Source organism: Sprattus sprattus, assembly GCF_963457725.1.
Source record: "Sprattus sprattus genome assembly, chromosome: 1".
NCBI lineage: Eukaryota > Metazoa > Chordata > Actinopteri > Clupeiformes > Clupeidae > Sprattus > Sprattus sprattus.
The window spans coordinates 64,348,495-64,363,813 of NC_137920.1; the positions used below are offsets into that span (position 1 = coordinate 64,348,495).

The 15,319-nt window shown below is 41.2% G+C and overlaps 1 protein-coding gene across 1 annotated transcript; it reads right to left on the reverse strand.

Annotated features, from left to right (window-relative positions):
* Positions 1-1,140: 1,140 nt before the first annotated feature.
* Positions 1,141-11,802, reverse strand: st6gal1 (ST6 beta-galactosamide alpha-2,6-sialyltranferase 1; the record flags this gene model as incomplete). Its single annotated transcript, XM_080859557.1, has 7 exons — positions 11,605-11,802; positions 11,103-11,474; positions 10,563-10,827; positions 3,504-3,601; positions 2,840-2,941; positions 1,876-2,050; positions 1,141-1,409 (listed from the first exon to the last, which is right to left on the reverse strand). The coding sequence occupies exons 1-7, from the start codon at positions 11,794-11,796 to the stop codon at positions 1,141-1,143; spliced, it is 1,473 nt and encodes a 490-aa protein (XP_080715683.1). The 5' UTR covers positions 11,797-11,802.
* Between the last annotated feature and the right edge of the window lie 3,517 nt (positions 11,803-15,319).

Sequence of the window (15,319 nt, forward strand, 5' to 3'; positions counted from 1 at the left end):
GTATTATAGTAGGCAACCATAAAATGATCAAATATGCATTAAAAAGTACCGTTCTGGGGTGCGTTTCCTGAAAGCGTAATTAAACAACTAGCTGCCGTAGTTCAATGATAGAGAGACTATTGTTTAGAACACTCTCTCTCCACAGTTACCACAGTGTTTGCTCAATGACGCTTTCAGGGAAACACAGTCCTGGAAGGTGCTCCAGTGGGACTCAGTAGATATGGAGAATACGCTCCCTTTAAAGTGAATCTTTTTGGCACACAAAGGTCACACAGTGAAGTAAGAGTGGTAGCATCTGAAGGGAAGAGAAAGTTTAGACTGACGGCAGTTAGTACTGTACACGTACTGTATATATATATACACAGCTATACTGTACACATAGGAGACGTTTTTACATCACTAGTGTGAAACTATTTACATGCCCATCGTACAGAAATTCAGTGCCTATACTACGAAAGTGCACATTCAAGAATGTGTATGCTCAGAGCATTACCAAAATAATAACAAAATGTATAGTATCCTTTGTCAGAGTGTAAAGTTGCAATAGGACATGCTGTCGGTAAACTGTAAACACAAACATGCTTTTTTGGATTTAGAGGGGTAAAGGTGTGTGTTCATTGTTGCTATCATTATTGTTGCAAGAATTTGTAGACATGGCAGTGTTAAGTCCTACTGCTCTCCGTATGGTGTTCAGGTGTTAATGGTGAGCAAAATATGTGTGCTCATAGCAAGTACATTATCCATTCGTCTGTGGATGTCAGATTGTCAAAGATGATCTATTAGGTGATTTATTAGGGTCTGATCAGGTAGCCACAGAAACGTCTGCAATCTTGAGCATAGTCATAGTGACTCACTCTTCACCAAACGCAATACCGGTGTGCACAGACAGAGGACCTGTAAAGCTATCTTACATGGTTCTGTGACCACATGTGGAGTAAACAGTTTCAGTAGGAGATCAACAGACTAGCCAACACCCCCTAGTGGTTTACATATGCTCTTGCATATTCAGTTACATGGTTGTGTTATCAGGCAGTGTTGTTCAGTCTGTTGTGGTTTCAATGAAGTGGTTTACTAAGCATCAAATGAGGATCAAGCTAAATGTTGGCGCAGTGGTCGATCTTCATTCCTCAAATAGTTTTTTCAGTGCATAGCAGACGGGAGGCCACGGGTACAGTTGAAAGAGCTGAAACCTGGCAGAGAGACTCGTCCGTGGGTGTAGATGTCCCGGTCGAGCCCCTGGTTCATCCTCTTGACCAGGTTCTTCTCGTAGAGGAGGGGGTGGTAAGCGCCGAGCGTGCACGCCGCGTCGACGAAACGCTGGTAGTAGTGGCAGAGCTCGGTCTTGCGGCGCGATGGCAGGAACTCATACACATGCACCACCTCACACAATGACATCATCAGCACTGTGCCTGGGATGTAAATAAAAAGAAGACCATAGAAACTTGAGCAAAGAACTATAGAATCTTTAAAGAATTTTTATATCTGGCCCCAAATTACCTGAACTATGATTTATGCAAAGGTTATGATATCCTAACATGAAGTTTTTAACCTGTCCAGTAACTTTGAGTACTATTTATTCACCATATTAATTCATAGGTTATGGCATCATAACATTAACTTTAAAATGTAGATATAAATACGTTTTTATTGCATATAGATTTAATATTTTTACAGATTAAAAATGTTCTCACCTTACTAAATCTTAGGTTGTGAAGCCTTATGTCATTGTATTTGTTAATATTAAGTTTGCGCTTGCAATAATATGAGTTTGATTTCCATGTAGATTAATTAACACAGATATGAATATGCCCCAAAATGGACATTTCCAGACATAGATAATTGACTTTGAGATATAAAGCAGGGGCCAGCAGATACCTAACAGGCCAGAAGAGGGTGGGTTCTTCTGGATGGGTTCTGCCATGTTCTCCTGGATACGATTCCACAACTGCCACTCGACCCGTGGGTGTAGAATGTAGAACGGCTGTTGAGGGTGCAAGCGACGGTAACGCTGATATTGCAGGAAGATGGGATAATCTGTCTTGTTGTACCACTGCAAAGATCCAGACAGAATGTGTATATGCAGGAACTATTCTCTTTTCTTCATCATCTACAGTTATATTTATTTCTTCACATTTACGTTTACTTCTACTCATGTAAAGTGGCTTGCAAAAGAGCTAACTAAGAAACAAGAAACATTCCTACAACTGCTTAAATTACAATCTCCCATTTAAAGAAAAGATCCATGGCAAGAATATGCTGTTCTTGTCGAATCTCCAATCTGGTTCAAGTTCATATTTCAGAATAAGGCACAGGTTATATACGGTAGAATTAACATATTACACAATGGTATAACTGAATTATCCACAAGTATCTGTCTCGAGGAAATGTTCCTGGACCCTTTGGAAGGAGGGGGGGGTCTAAATTAACGGTTTGGGATCTCTGATGTGTGGGTGACCTTGATGTCATTCCATGGGATGGAGGTGTGTCAGGATGAGGTATATCTAGTTTATACTAGATAGAGGTGGGAATGCCAGGCAGAGGTGGTTTAGCTTGACCAAGGACTATTGATAAAAGCCAACAATCAAGTCAAACGGCCTGACTCCAAACCAAGGCAAAGGCCAGGAAACAAGTCTGATGGCTCTGGCTCCAGAACCGTCTGAGACTACGTGTGGGCCAATTGATGTGAATACACCCAAATCTAACAGCAACATACAACATACACCAGGATGCTAATATAAATGACAAACATTTGATCAGTCAGAATGACATTAACACAGCAAGAGGCCACAGCAAGAGTTATTCATAGAAACATTAATTTTGAGGAGGGGTGCCTGCTCACCTCATTCAGGTCTGAGGAGTAGGGAGCCGGGTCCCAGCCCACTAAGATGCCGTTGCTGTATAAAGAACTGGAGAGAAAGCGGTGGTCATCTGATGCCATCACCTATACATTGGGAGACAAAGCAAAACAGAGAAGGGAGAAAATTATATTCAAGACCAATGACATGTGTTCCATATTTTAAAATGCCTAGCCATTGATGATTCTGTATAAATATTTATAGTTATAACATCTATGCTATGCCTCCTTTGCCTGTCCGCACATGGCAACATTCAATTGTTGGAAATTCCTCTCATGATTAGTACACTGATGGGCAAACATCATAAACATAATCACCAAGAGTTTTCTCTTTTTCATCAAAGTCACCAACAGCAATCAATTAAGTTTAAAGCTAGAGTTGACAATAGGTGATAATATAATTCACCTCTATGTAATTAGTGTTTTATGAACAGACAATTGGGAATGTGACCACATAAAAAATGTTGGTCTTATTGGGAAGCACCAGAAGCTCTCTAGCAATAATCCTGCTATTTTCAGTAATCTCACTTCTGACCTCTAAAGACCCGGCAAGGCTTTCTCTTCTCCGTAACACTGTTTGTATGACATGGTAGTTCCAAACAGGTCAACTAAGAAATAACTGTTCAAAAGGAGAGGGGATTTTTCAAACCTGGGAGTTAATGAGGCGAATGGTTGTTTTGGAGCCCACATCTTTCTCAAACCCAGTTGTGGGCGCAGCATTGAACCGCACCACAGCATCATGGGCATCTGTTCAAAAACAATAAATAGAAGCATGTTGAGCACAGTACAACGAGTTTGTAGACTTCTGCAACAAAATCATACACTACCTAAACCAGTAGTACAGTAAGCACACATACTGTATTTCATCCTGAAACGAGCTGTTTACTAAATATTACACTTTGATAAAGAGAGGCAACAAAGACTAGCACCAAAAGTTGGACAAGTAGCGAGGAAACACACCTGAACACAGATACTGACACACAGTCACAAACATAAGGTGCGTTTCCATCCCATGTCTTAATGCGCATTATCTCTATGCGAATATTTAATCCTGGTTGGAAACGCGTGCGTATCGCATTAACTTCCCCAATGCGCATAGAAATTCGATTCGCCAGAGGAAGGTGGATTTACTAGTTATTCGAATTTAGTTAATGCCCTTAACGTAGATGGAAACAGTTTATTCGAGCGATTCGCGTATTTTGTGAATTTGTTTATGTTCGGAGTTGGACTGTAGACTACGTCCTGTTGCAGTGACAGACAACCGTGCTGCTGTCTGCCACGAATGTGATGTTCCTCTACTGCTTCTCAAACTGCCAGCTAATACACCACGCCTCATGCAGCATATGCACTTGCTGTTATATACTATAATATATCTATGGTTGCTGTTTGTTGTTTCCCTTGAACATCATCATCCTTACCTAGTTTATTGTAGGCTAACTGATTAAGTTGATTTACGTGCAAACTACGTGGACATGTTATCTCCCCACACGTACTTTTTTTGTTGTTGTTGTAAATCATAGTTTTTTTGTTTTGTGATCATTGATTTTATTCTATCTAACACCTGCGGACCTGGTGTGCGCGGTTGTTTCGGTTCGCAATCTCTTGCACCTCGACCATGTATGGTAACTAAATATATTTCTTTGCACTCGGATGGCAAAGCATACTGCATATAAACATCTTTGTACAGTGGTACGTTTCGCCCACAACACGGTATTCCGTGCACACAGCAGGGCCTATCCGTTGCACAATTCTTGAAATCCTGACCTGGTCAGCCTGAAGTTTTCGACCCACAGCTGGTCAGTGAAGTGGGCCTTCACCAAATTAAAAGAATCACTAGACCGTGCTCGTTCCCAGATGTACGGACGTCTGCGGGGAACGGAATTCGCTGCTATGTGAGTTTGTAAAACATGTTAAAACCGTATACGCCTTCTCCTTCTAGCAACTATAATCAAAACAACTCAAATGCTACAGCAAGTCCCGACGGCAGAGAGGAGGGCGTCCATTCAAGCATGCACAAAACTCTTCCTCCAAATTAGACTAAAGACTCGGGTGAATGGAAACGGTCGCTGATGCGCATTTGTTTTATGCGAATCGTCCGTGAATGCGAATCGTTAATGCGAACGAGCTGAATGGAAACGCACCTATACTTAGTAGTGAGGTAACACACCACACCTGAACTCACCTACTGATACACAGGGCACTGCCCAGGGTTATATCAGAATGTGCGGCAAATTACTTGTATGTGTAATGGCATTCATATAGGAAATAGTCAATATAGTTAAGGTTACAGCTAAAATAAACCACAGATCATTGGAACCCTGGAATCAGTCTATAAGGCATTCAGGAGAGGCACCAGACAGGCTTAGATCATTAGTATTTATTGAACATCTTCCATTTTATCATCTGTAAAATAACCTTCATGTTATATAGGATCTTCCAGATGCATGCAATAACAGATGTACAGGGTAAAATCATTAGGAACAGAGCTCAGCATTTCATATAACAATTGAATTAAAGGGAAACTTCAGGATTTTTTAACCTGGTCCCCATTATTGGATGTTTTTAGGTCCAAACTGGTTACAATTGAAAGCAGTCCGATATTGAGTTAGAACACTAAAAGCAGCAATCACAAAACATTATATTTTTATTATTATTACCGAGGGGAGGATAAGGGAGGGAACTTTAAAAAACATCTTTTAGTTTAATTTGACCTCATAGGGTTCCGTTTTATAGCCGTTTTGTAGATGGTGATTCAGCTCAGTTGCTATTTGCGCTTGACATGATGAATATGCAGTCTGTGTGCGTGGTGGCATCTTTAATAGCTGATGTTTGGAGAAAATAAAGAAAACAAAATGAGTTAATAAATTAGCTAATGAAAATGCTGATTTTATATAATTCACTAACTTTGAATTAGTGGATCATTGATTTAATTTCTCTAATTAGGTGAGCTGTGGGCTAGATATGGCCTACTTCAGTATACAAACAGGTTTTTCCTAGTAAACTATCAGGGAAAGGAAGGTGTGTGTGTGAACACTGTTCCACTAGCTGGACATACCTGAAGGGCAGTTTGCACATTTCCATCTGCTATGCCGTTTGAGCTTTCTATTCAATGTAGTGAGATTTCATTTTCAGTTGTCAAAAGTGGGGGGACCGAAAGGGTGACTGCAAAAAGTGGAAGGGACATGTACCCTATGTCCCCAGAATAACTGATGCCTATGAAATTATCAGAAATGATCCCTATAGGTGAAATAAAATTCCCTCCTTTATTCGCCTTTTCTGCTCTTGTGACCTGCAAATTAGAGGAAAAACTTTGACCTCCAAACAAACAAGTTGTTGATCATGATGGTTTGTCCGCTAAGAAATGTATGTGTTAAAGGCACCCAGTGCAACTTTCGAGGCTTAAAAATAAACATTCAATTTCTAATCTTTTTTACACGTAGTAAGTTTCAATAACTCCATACGATTACATATCGACATTCAAGGAGCAAAGATAAGACGTCGTTGTGTGGTGAGAACTGATAGAAAATCGATAACAACAACAATCGCCGCCATTTCTTTATTTTTTGTAACCTACAATAAATAAAGCAGGATTCCAGTCAATGGAAAAATGGCCTCTCCCCACCGGCGATTGTTGTTGTTTGTTGTATTTTCTATCAGTTCTCTGCCATGCATTCCACGCTTAATAGTGCACCAGAAAAGCTGAGATCAACACTGTTTTGGCATATAACAGACAAACGTGTATTTCAACATAGCATAACATTAACACCATAACATGAATTTGGATTTAGTTGAATCACCTTGTTGCACAAACATATCACCAGTCCACGGACAGAGCCGTGAGAGTACACTCAGTTTTTGTACATGCGCAGAGGGACAATGCCAAGGCCTGTGAAATTGCTGACATGTGAGTGAAAATCTAAATGTGACAGTGGTCAAAGGGAGATAAAGAGCATGAATTTGATGTACACCATTATTTCAGCTCAAGTTCGACTCGACCAAAAAGAGGAGTTAACAATGATATTTATGATTATTATTGATTATGATTATTATTGCAGTCTGCTAAATAAATGTCTTTTATCGCTTTCTTGAATATATCTACCCTTCTTTACCTAAATATTTTATAAATTATCCTGGAGGCCTGTGCCCCACACAGACAGGCATTTCTATCATGTTAACTCCTTACCTCTCATGGGAATGAGTATGTTGGTGAGCGAGATCATAAAACAAAGAAAGACAAAAAAATGAAACTCTGAAATATGCAGAAAAAACATGACCATGTAAGGCTTGGACCTCTTAACCAGAAATGATGTTAGCCACCTCCGGTTGTTTCCAATTATATCCCAAAGAGCGTGTAGTGTATTGTTGGAAGGTGACAGAGAGCACAGCTCGTGCATACACAGTACACACTGGCACACAATGCACATCCACAAATGCTTGCATACAGATACAGTTTTGTTTGTTGTTATCCGTGCTGGCACCTCCTGGACTGTTAATTAGTGGTTAATGGTCTTTTAGAGGGGATGAGGCTATGACCTGCTTGCTTTGTCCATGGGCTATGGCTAGTAATGGTAATAGCAGTGTTGTATAGCAGCATGAGAGAGGCAATACTTTGGTTTTTGCTGCAGCACAGAAGAGAGGATACTGCTGTGGAGACTTGTCCAGCCTGCTAAAGGGTTGTATCAGGGGAGATAGAGTATTAAACTATACGAGATACTCTGTCTTAAATGCTTGCAATGCAAATCTTCGGCAATGTACCAGCAGTAAAATCTCTGAATACAGCATTGGAGTTACACTGCAGTTTTAAGCAGTTACATACGCGTTTTTTAACGGTACTATAAGGAACCACTTTCCAGACCGATGGTGGAATTGGAAGTGGGGGAAGGTTTCTGCAAGTTTGACTTCCTGCGCTTTGCTGAAATACATTATATTAAAGGACTCAATCTTGGTAAACTTAATTAATATGAATCCACTCAATTTAGGACCAAGCCTTAGTTCCTGTTCTTTTAATGGAATATTATTGCCCGTTAGGTAGGCTAAACTAGGATAATTTCTTCTGGATGCCTACAATCAGAATACATCTCTTACTTTTAATAACTGGTTTCCCCTTGAAACAATGTCGCTCAGGATATCGGCACAGCCATTTTCTAGAGTTTGGGGTATTCCATGGACACAACCCGTATCTAGTTCTGGAGAACAGCTCGGAGGCTACAGTGCGGTCATGGGACTTACACCAGCCTTACTGGTTCAGGGACTGAGAGCTGCTGCACAATCTCAGTATAACCACTTGGTCCAGTGCAGAGGCTGGAAAGCAATCCACTGCTATATAATACAATGTTACAGTTCTGCTGCAGCGTGCCCGATCCAGGTGATTAGCTAGGCACCTCAAGACTTACATCACTGCTTTTTGGGTTGAAACGAATCTTAGTCATGTGTTGTGGAACCCCAGTTAAACCCTTGTGTGAAAAAGCACAGAGTTTAACTAGAAAATGCATTTCCTGAAGGAAATACCAGTGCATGAAATGCAAAGGTTAAGAAAGGAAGAAGAAAAGAAATAAGAGTGAAAGAAGGAAAGACAAAAGGAAAGAAGAGTGAAGAAAGGAGAGAAGAGTGGAAGAAGGAAAGAAGAAAAGAAAGAAGAGTGAAGAAAGGAAAGAAGAGTTGAAGAAGGAAAGAAGAAAAGAAAGAAGAGTGAAATAATGAAAGAAGAAAGGAAAGAAGAGTGAAGGAAGGAAAGAAGAGTGGAAGAAGGAAATAAGAAAAGAAAGAAGAGTGAAAGAAGGAAAGAATAAAGGAAAGAAGAGTAAGAAGGAAAGAAGAGTGAAGAAAGGAAAGAAAAGTGGAAGAAGGAAAGAAAAGTGGAAGAAGGAAAGAAGAGTAGATGAACGAAAAAAGAAAGGCAAGAAGAGTGGAAGAAGGAAAGAAAAATGGAAGAAGAAAATAAGAAAGGAAAGAAGAGTGGAAGAAGGAAAGAAGAGTGAACAAGAGTGGCTCTGGATGAAGAGATAAAGAGAGAGTGAAAATATTGAAAAAAGGAGATAAAAATGGAGTGAAGAAGAGAGATTGAGTGTGAGAGAAAGTTGACTGAGAGAGAAAGATGGAGAGATGGAGAGAAAAAAAATAGAGAATGGATGGTGTCTTAATGTTCCTAGTTACAGTTAAATTGAGAGGGACAGAGAGAGAAGAGGTTCCTTTGATTTGGCACAGGTGTCAGTAAAGCACAGGTGCAAGCCAGTTTAAAGACCCTATTATGATGTCATAATGGCCCAATGTAAGTCAATGGGAGAAATTTATATTCGTTTTTCTTTAATATCTTAAAAAGTATAAAGTTTAGAAAAGTGAAAAATACATAGCATAAGTGTCGTTTAGAAGACCTACGCGACAAAGTTTGAATGAAGTTTCTACGTTAAGCGGTTCGGGCTGAATTAAATGCAGAAAAAGGTAACAAGAATAAGAACTAGAAAATGCATTTCCTGAAGGAAATACCAGTGCATGAAATGCAAAAGTTAGGAATGGAAGAAGAAAAGAAAGAAGAGTGAAAGAAGGAAATAAGAAAGGAAAGAAGAGTGGGAGAAGGAAAGAAGAAAGGAAAGAAGAGTGAAGAAAGGAGAGAAGAGAGGATGAAGGAAAGAAGAGTGAAAGAAGGAAAGAAGAAAAGAAAGAAGAGTGAAGAAAGGAAAGAAGAGTGGAAGAAGAAAAGAAAGAAGAGTGAAGAAAGGAAAGAAGAGTGAAAGAAGGAAATAATAGTTGAAGAAGGAAAGAAGAAAGGAAAGAAGAGTGAAAGAAGGAAAGAAGAAAGGAGAGTGAAGAAAGGAAAGAAAAGTGAAAGAAGGAAAGAAGAGTGGAAGAAGGAAGGAAGAAAGGAAAGAAGAGTGGAAGAGAAAAGAAGAGTGGAAGAGAAAAAGAGAGTGAAAATATTAGAAAATGGAGTGAAGAAGAGAGATTGAGTGTGAGAGAAAGTAGACTGAGAGGGATAGAGAGAAAGATGGAGAGATGGAGAGAAAAAAAAGTAGAGAATGGATGGTGTCTTAATGTTCCTAGTTACAGTTAAATTGAGAGGGACAGAGAGAGTAGAGGTTCCTTTGATTTGGTGCAGCTGTCAGTGAAGCACAGGTGCAAGCCAGTTTAAAGACCCTATTATGATGTCATAATGGCCCAATGTAAGTCAATGGGAAAATTTAGATTCGTTTTTATTTAATATCTTAAAAAGTATAAAGTTTAGAAAAGTGAAAAATACATAGCATAAGTGTCCTTTACAAGACCTACGCGACAAAGTTTGAATGAAGTTTCTACGTTAAGCGGTTCGGGCTGAATTAATCGCAGAAAAAGGTAACAAGAATAAGAAGAAGAAGAAGAAGAAGCCTAGGAATAACAATACAGGGCATTTCATGCACTGTAATAAGAAGAAGAAGCCTAGGAATAACAATACAGGGCATTTCATGCACTGTAATTATTAATTGGCTGCTAGCAATTGATGATACCACTTATTTGCAACTATTTGCAAGTTAAACCTCATCTCTTCATGTATATAGGGTGCAAAGATGTTTTTGAGGGTTTATTTGATTTTATTTTATCAACCATCCCACATATACTCTGACACACCCAGAGAAAAAGGAGTGCCTTGTGTTGATTTTGGAGTACACAGTATATACTAATACTAAAAATGTACATACTGTACTAAGGCTAACAATAAATGAATTAATTTTCTTACCTATCTCTTTGCCTAATCCAGAGTTCTTCATGGATCCTGCCGACGACACCACTGCGCAGGTCTTGAAGGGCCCGACGTCCATGCTCAGGTGTCGGGGAGGAAGCTGAGTGGCCCAGGGGAACCGGGCGAAGGGCTCCATGTCGGGGGTGAGAGTGGTGATGGAGACGGTGTCCTTCAGCTGACACAGCAGCTCAGGGCCGGACCGCTTGGGGTGACGGGCTGCAGCCCCCACGTCAAGGAACTGCACCCCATACTTATTCATCGCCTGAGTTTAGTGTTGATGAAGACATAGAAGAAATTAGGTTTTTTTGTTCTCTTTTTAAGGGGAGGGGGTTAGACTCCTTATACTTACAAGTAAGGTAGTCATTGGATAGGAAATGTGTGCACCACAGTGTTTGAACTATTGGCCATGAGAGGTTATTAACAGTACCACATACATATTTAATAGTGACAGTTTTAAACCTGCATTGATAGGTATTATTGCATATTTTATTTATACAGAACCCAAACCATAGAACTCTACGGCAAAGCCCTCCTCACCTGATAGTTCTGCACCACCTTCCTCAGCCTCTTCCCCAGCATGGTGCTTGACATCTCATCATCCCACACTTCTCCCAGAGTGCCGTTGGGCCCGAAGAACTCTGTGTCCGAGCCGGAGCCGCTCAGCTCTCCCTTGCGCCGGCCTCCGAAGAGGGTCTCGAGGGCGTGGGTGAGGGGCCGTGGGAGCCAGGAGAGAAAGCCACCGTGGGGCTTGCGATCCTTGGGCCTCAGGCGATGGTCCCGGTGGTCTGTCTCCAGGGAGTGGTTGAGGGAGGAGAGCACGGGAATGGGCCGGCGCGGGTCACCAGGGATCACCCCAGGGAGCTTTTGCAGGTCAACGTAGATTGGCTTTGGCGCGCCACCTCGCAACACCTTCAAAATGAGAGAGTGAGGGGATAAAAACACCAAAGTGATGGGTCCGTTATGCATTGCACTGTTAGAAGATCTGGATAGAAGTGTCACCTCAACAGGAATTAATAATAAGATTGCTATAATAGGGTACCTTAACAAGAGAATGTGTCCTTGGCTGAGCACGGGTCCTCGCCCGTTCCCCGAAGATGGCGTCCGTTACGGGCACGCTGTTTTCAGCACACAGTGTGTAGAGAACCGCCATGCTCATGCAGAAGAGTGCCATGCACAGCGCCCCTCTGCGGGCACGGCGCCGTAGTCGCCACAGCTGACTCACGCGGTCCATCCCCGCTCCTGTGACCTATGAAAGGGAAAAGAGAAGGAAGATAGATGTCAATCCGGAAACAAGTGAGATACTGTGATCCTGTAAACACGGAGAGACAGACAAAGAGGGAGCTAAAGGGAGCCTCAGAAAGGACCTGAGGAGAACAATAACAGGCATCCTCTACTAAATATCTAGGTAAACATGATTGATCACAGGCAAAGCACAATACAAAAAACAAGAGAGGAGTTTTCAGCATGAAAGCAAAGGCAGGAGTCGGGTGTAATGATAAAGCTGTTATGAAAAAGGATTTGTGAAGAAAAAGGACAGAAAAAAAATTACCAAAGTATGTTCCCAAGAACAAGGACAAAGAAAATGAACCAAGACGAGACAGAGGGATGTGCAGTAGAGAGACAAGCACACAGAAATCAACATGTCCCATGGAAGAGCGGGGGATTAAGGGAGGATTGACGGGCTTAATTCACACACAGCTGCTTTAAACTGCAACGTGAAGTGAGATTGAGCGGGAGAGGAACGAGAGGCGTGACAGAGACAGAGATTGGATGGACATCTGGAGTGAATCTTTAAGGGAGTGGGGAGAAAAACAACACAAGAGCGATAGACCCGCAGTTTGAATGGTAATGTGGCCATACATGACGGACAACTGAGCGTAACCTAAAGGAGACCATTCATCCTCAGCTAAGACAGGACCTAAGATAGCAGTATTACTGATAGGTGAAAAATCACCCTAGTTACCTCAGGACTCCGGAGCTGCATGAAAGTATATTTATTAGACAGACAAACAACAACAATTGCAATTGGGCTCCCCTCCCAGCCGAGGCTGACAGTGAAGGCCCTGATAAACCCTTCGCACGGGGTTTATATAGTAAGAAGTTTGGCTTTCAGCAGGGATGATCACGTGGTGGATTTCTCACGTCCGAGGCTCCCTGTCTTGCAAGGGTGGCAGTTTTGCACAAGGTCGGAAGAAGCACAGTTCCTTTCTTATCTCCTCTGGTCTAAACATGCTCTTGTTCATATGCAGACTTAGTGGCACCTAATATTCTAGTTACACACACACAGAGAAAAGCTGTGCTCCTTCTTTCATAAGCACATAATTCATACAAGGAATATATTAATACAAGGCACTTGATTATTAATGACCTTAGAATATAATAGTGTTTGGAAATTATCTCTATCAATCCCTCCTTTTATCCGTTTCAATGGATAATCAAAAATTACAAACACAATCAAAATCACAAATCATCTTTCTTCAGCGTTAATTATCAATCATCATTCTGAGCTTCATCACATGGATTTTCGGAACAGAGAACATTACTGAGCATCACTCCATATCATCATCAGTCAATCACTCAAAAATGTCATCATATTTCTCATCACACATATGAATACTTTGCATTTGTAGGCCAACATAGTGAGCGTCGACTATGTGTGGTTCATTAGCTCGCCTAGGATTCAGATAACATTCAAACAAGGTTTCTTTGCTGTGTCCTTGAAGGCCTTCTGCCTTTTGCAGAACACATCGGTTGTTGAATATTACAGTGGGCAGGAAAATGTAAACAGTCTCTTTGTGGAAAATGTGTTTGGGCAGTCTGGTTCCCCCATCACGGATGATCTTTAGGTAGTCCCCATCTCTGGTGTTGTCAGGGACATGTGTGCAACATTGGTCAGTACCAAGCATGACACAAATGCCTCCATTCTCGGCAGTGAGGATCTCAAGCACAGCCGTGTTTTGCTGTGTTACCCTGGAGTTGGTGTGTAGTTCTTCTCTGATCGTTTGTAGTCCGTCTCTGGTCAGGTTTTGGAATTTCATCTCTGCGTAGTAAAGGAAATTAATCCAATCTGTGTGTGCTCCGATGACGCACCAGGGGCAGGGGGTAGATGCCAGGCCATTCGCTGCTGGGTTCAAGGCCTTGTAGTCGTCTGGAATGCCCTGGGGAATGCCCAGGCTGTCGAACCCTGCTTCTCTCCTCCCTCGTATGGAATGCATTGGAACGTTCCTCAGGTACTGGTGTATCTTGGACCTGGGGGTGATCTTAAAAGGTTGTACTAACATTGTTCTAGACCAACCCACAGGCAGTGTAGCTCTTAATTCACAATTCCCACATAACCACCACATATCAGCTATGGCTATGTCCTGTACTTCAAGAAGTCTGCCATTCAAACACATCCCCGCAGTTTTACATTCAGATGAAGTATTTAACTGTATTTCTCTTCCATTATCAAGCACATATGTAATATGTGTCCTAGGTGTGCATCGTTCTTTTCCCCAGGTTTTAAATAGCATTCAAACAGAGCATCTTTGCTAATGATGTGTGGAGGTGGTGAAGCATTGTCTGGCACGTAGGGCCAGTTAAAATGTGAATAGTGATGCTGTATAGCTATCATTTATAAGCATGTTATTAGACCAACAATGTAAAATCCCACAGTCGTTACTAGGAGTCCCCCACATACTTTGGCCCACTTTGCGTAACCTCCCATGACTTTGCAGAGGAATAGACCTTTTACTCCACAATTTCCACTCGGTTCTAATCCCACAGGACAGTACTATATCTACTGCCAGCGTTTGAGACGAGAAGAATCTATACATCAACCCCCCTTTGTAGACTGGTCTTTCTGTCACTGCGGGCAATACCTGGAAACAGCAAAGAAAGATGGTCCTTACTCCTCTGCATCCGCCATCTGCAGGCTTACCCGTTTACAGTGAGTCAGATGTATCCACGTGGCTCTCTCAGCTATTTTGACTGACTGTGGTAAATGTTGACAGTAGCACTTGGTCTGCTCTGTCCCACTTGGGCAAGTGGAAGTGTTTTCTTTAGAGGCTGTTGATTAGGACCCAATCTCCTGGCCCAACCTTGGATTCAGCCTCACAGTGTTCCTGTGTAGGGGAGAGAAGTCTGAGAGCATTTAGTTTCAAACATCATCTTTGCCATGTATTTTCAATCTCTTCGTCTGTTTTAGCAAATGGTTTAGGCAGTGTAGATTCTTCCATTCATCATTTCAAACAGTGATCTCAACATGCATTCTTAATTTCACTAATTTCACTCTCGGAATTGGCTTTCAATAGATAGGTTCTTTCTTTTCTACCAGTCCGGCTGACTGGAGGTTGTATGGGCAGTGATTGTCTATGGCTAGACAATATTTCTTTCTTTCGTTGGGATTTAACTCAATAAAATCTATAACTGAATGTTAAAACATCTTTCAAACTACATAATTCAATAAGAAGTAAAACAATATCAAATCAATGATGAATGATTAACCTTCTTTCTCATAAAATAAAAACAAGAAGTAAAAATATATGCTTACTATCCCCTCTTATTGAGGCATGTTTTCACCATGGCTCAATACTGCAGCATATCTTTTAGTATTGTGTGTTTTAATTTTTCAAATGTGTATGTGTCAGATGGTTGTTGCAGTTGAAAGTGTTTTACATAAAATTAATAAAAGCAAGCAGCAATAGCAATATCTGGAGTAAAATAATGGTCAACATCGTATCAGAACCTGATGTTCCAATAGGCTTCTTGGATTA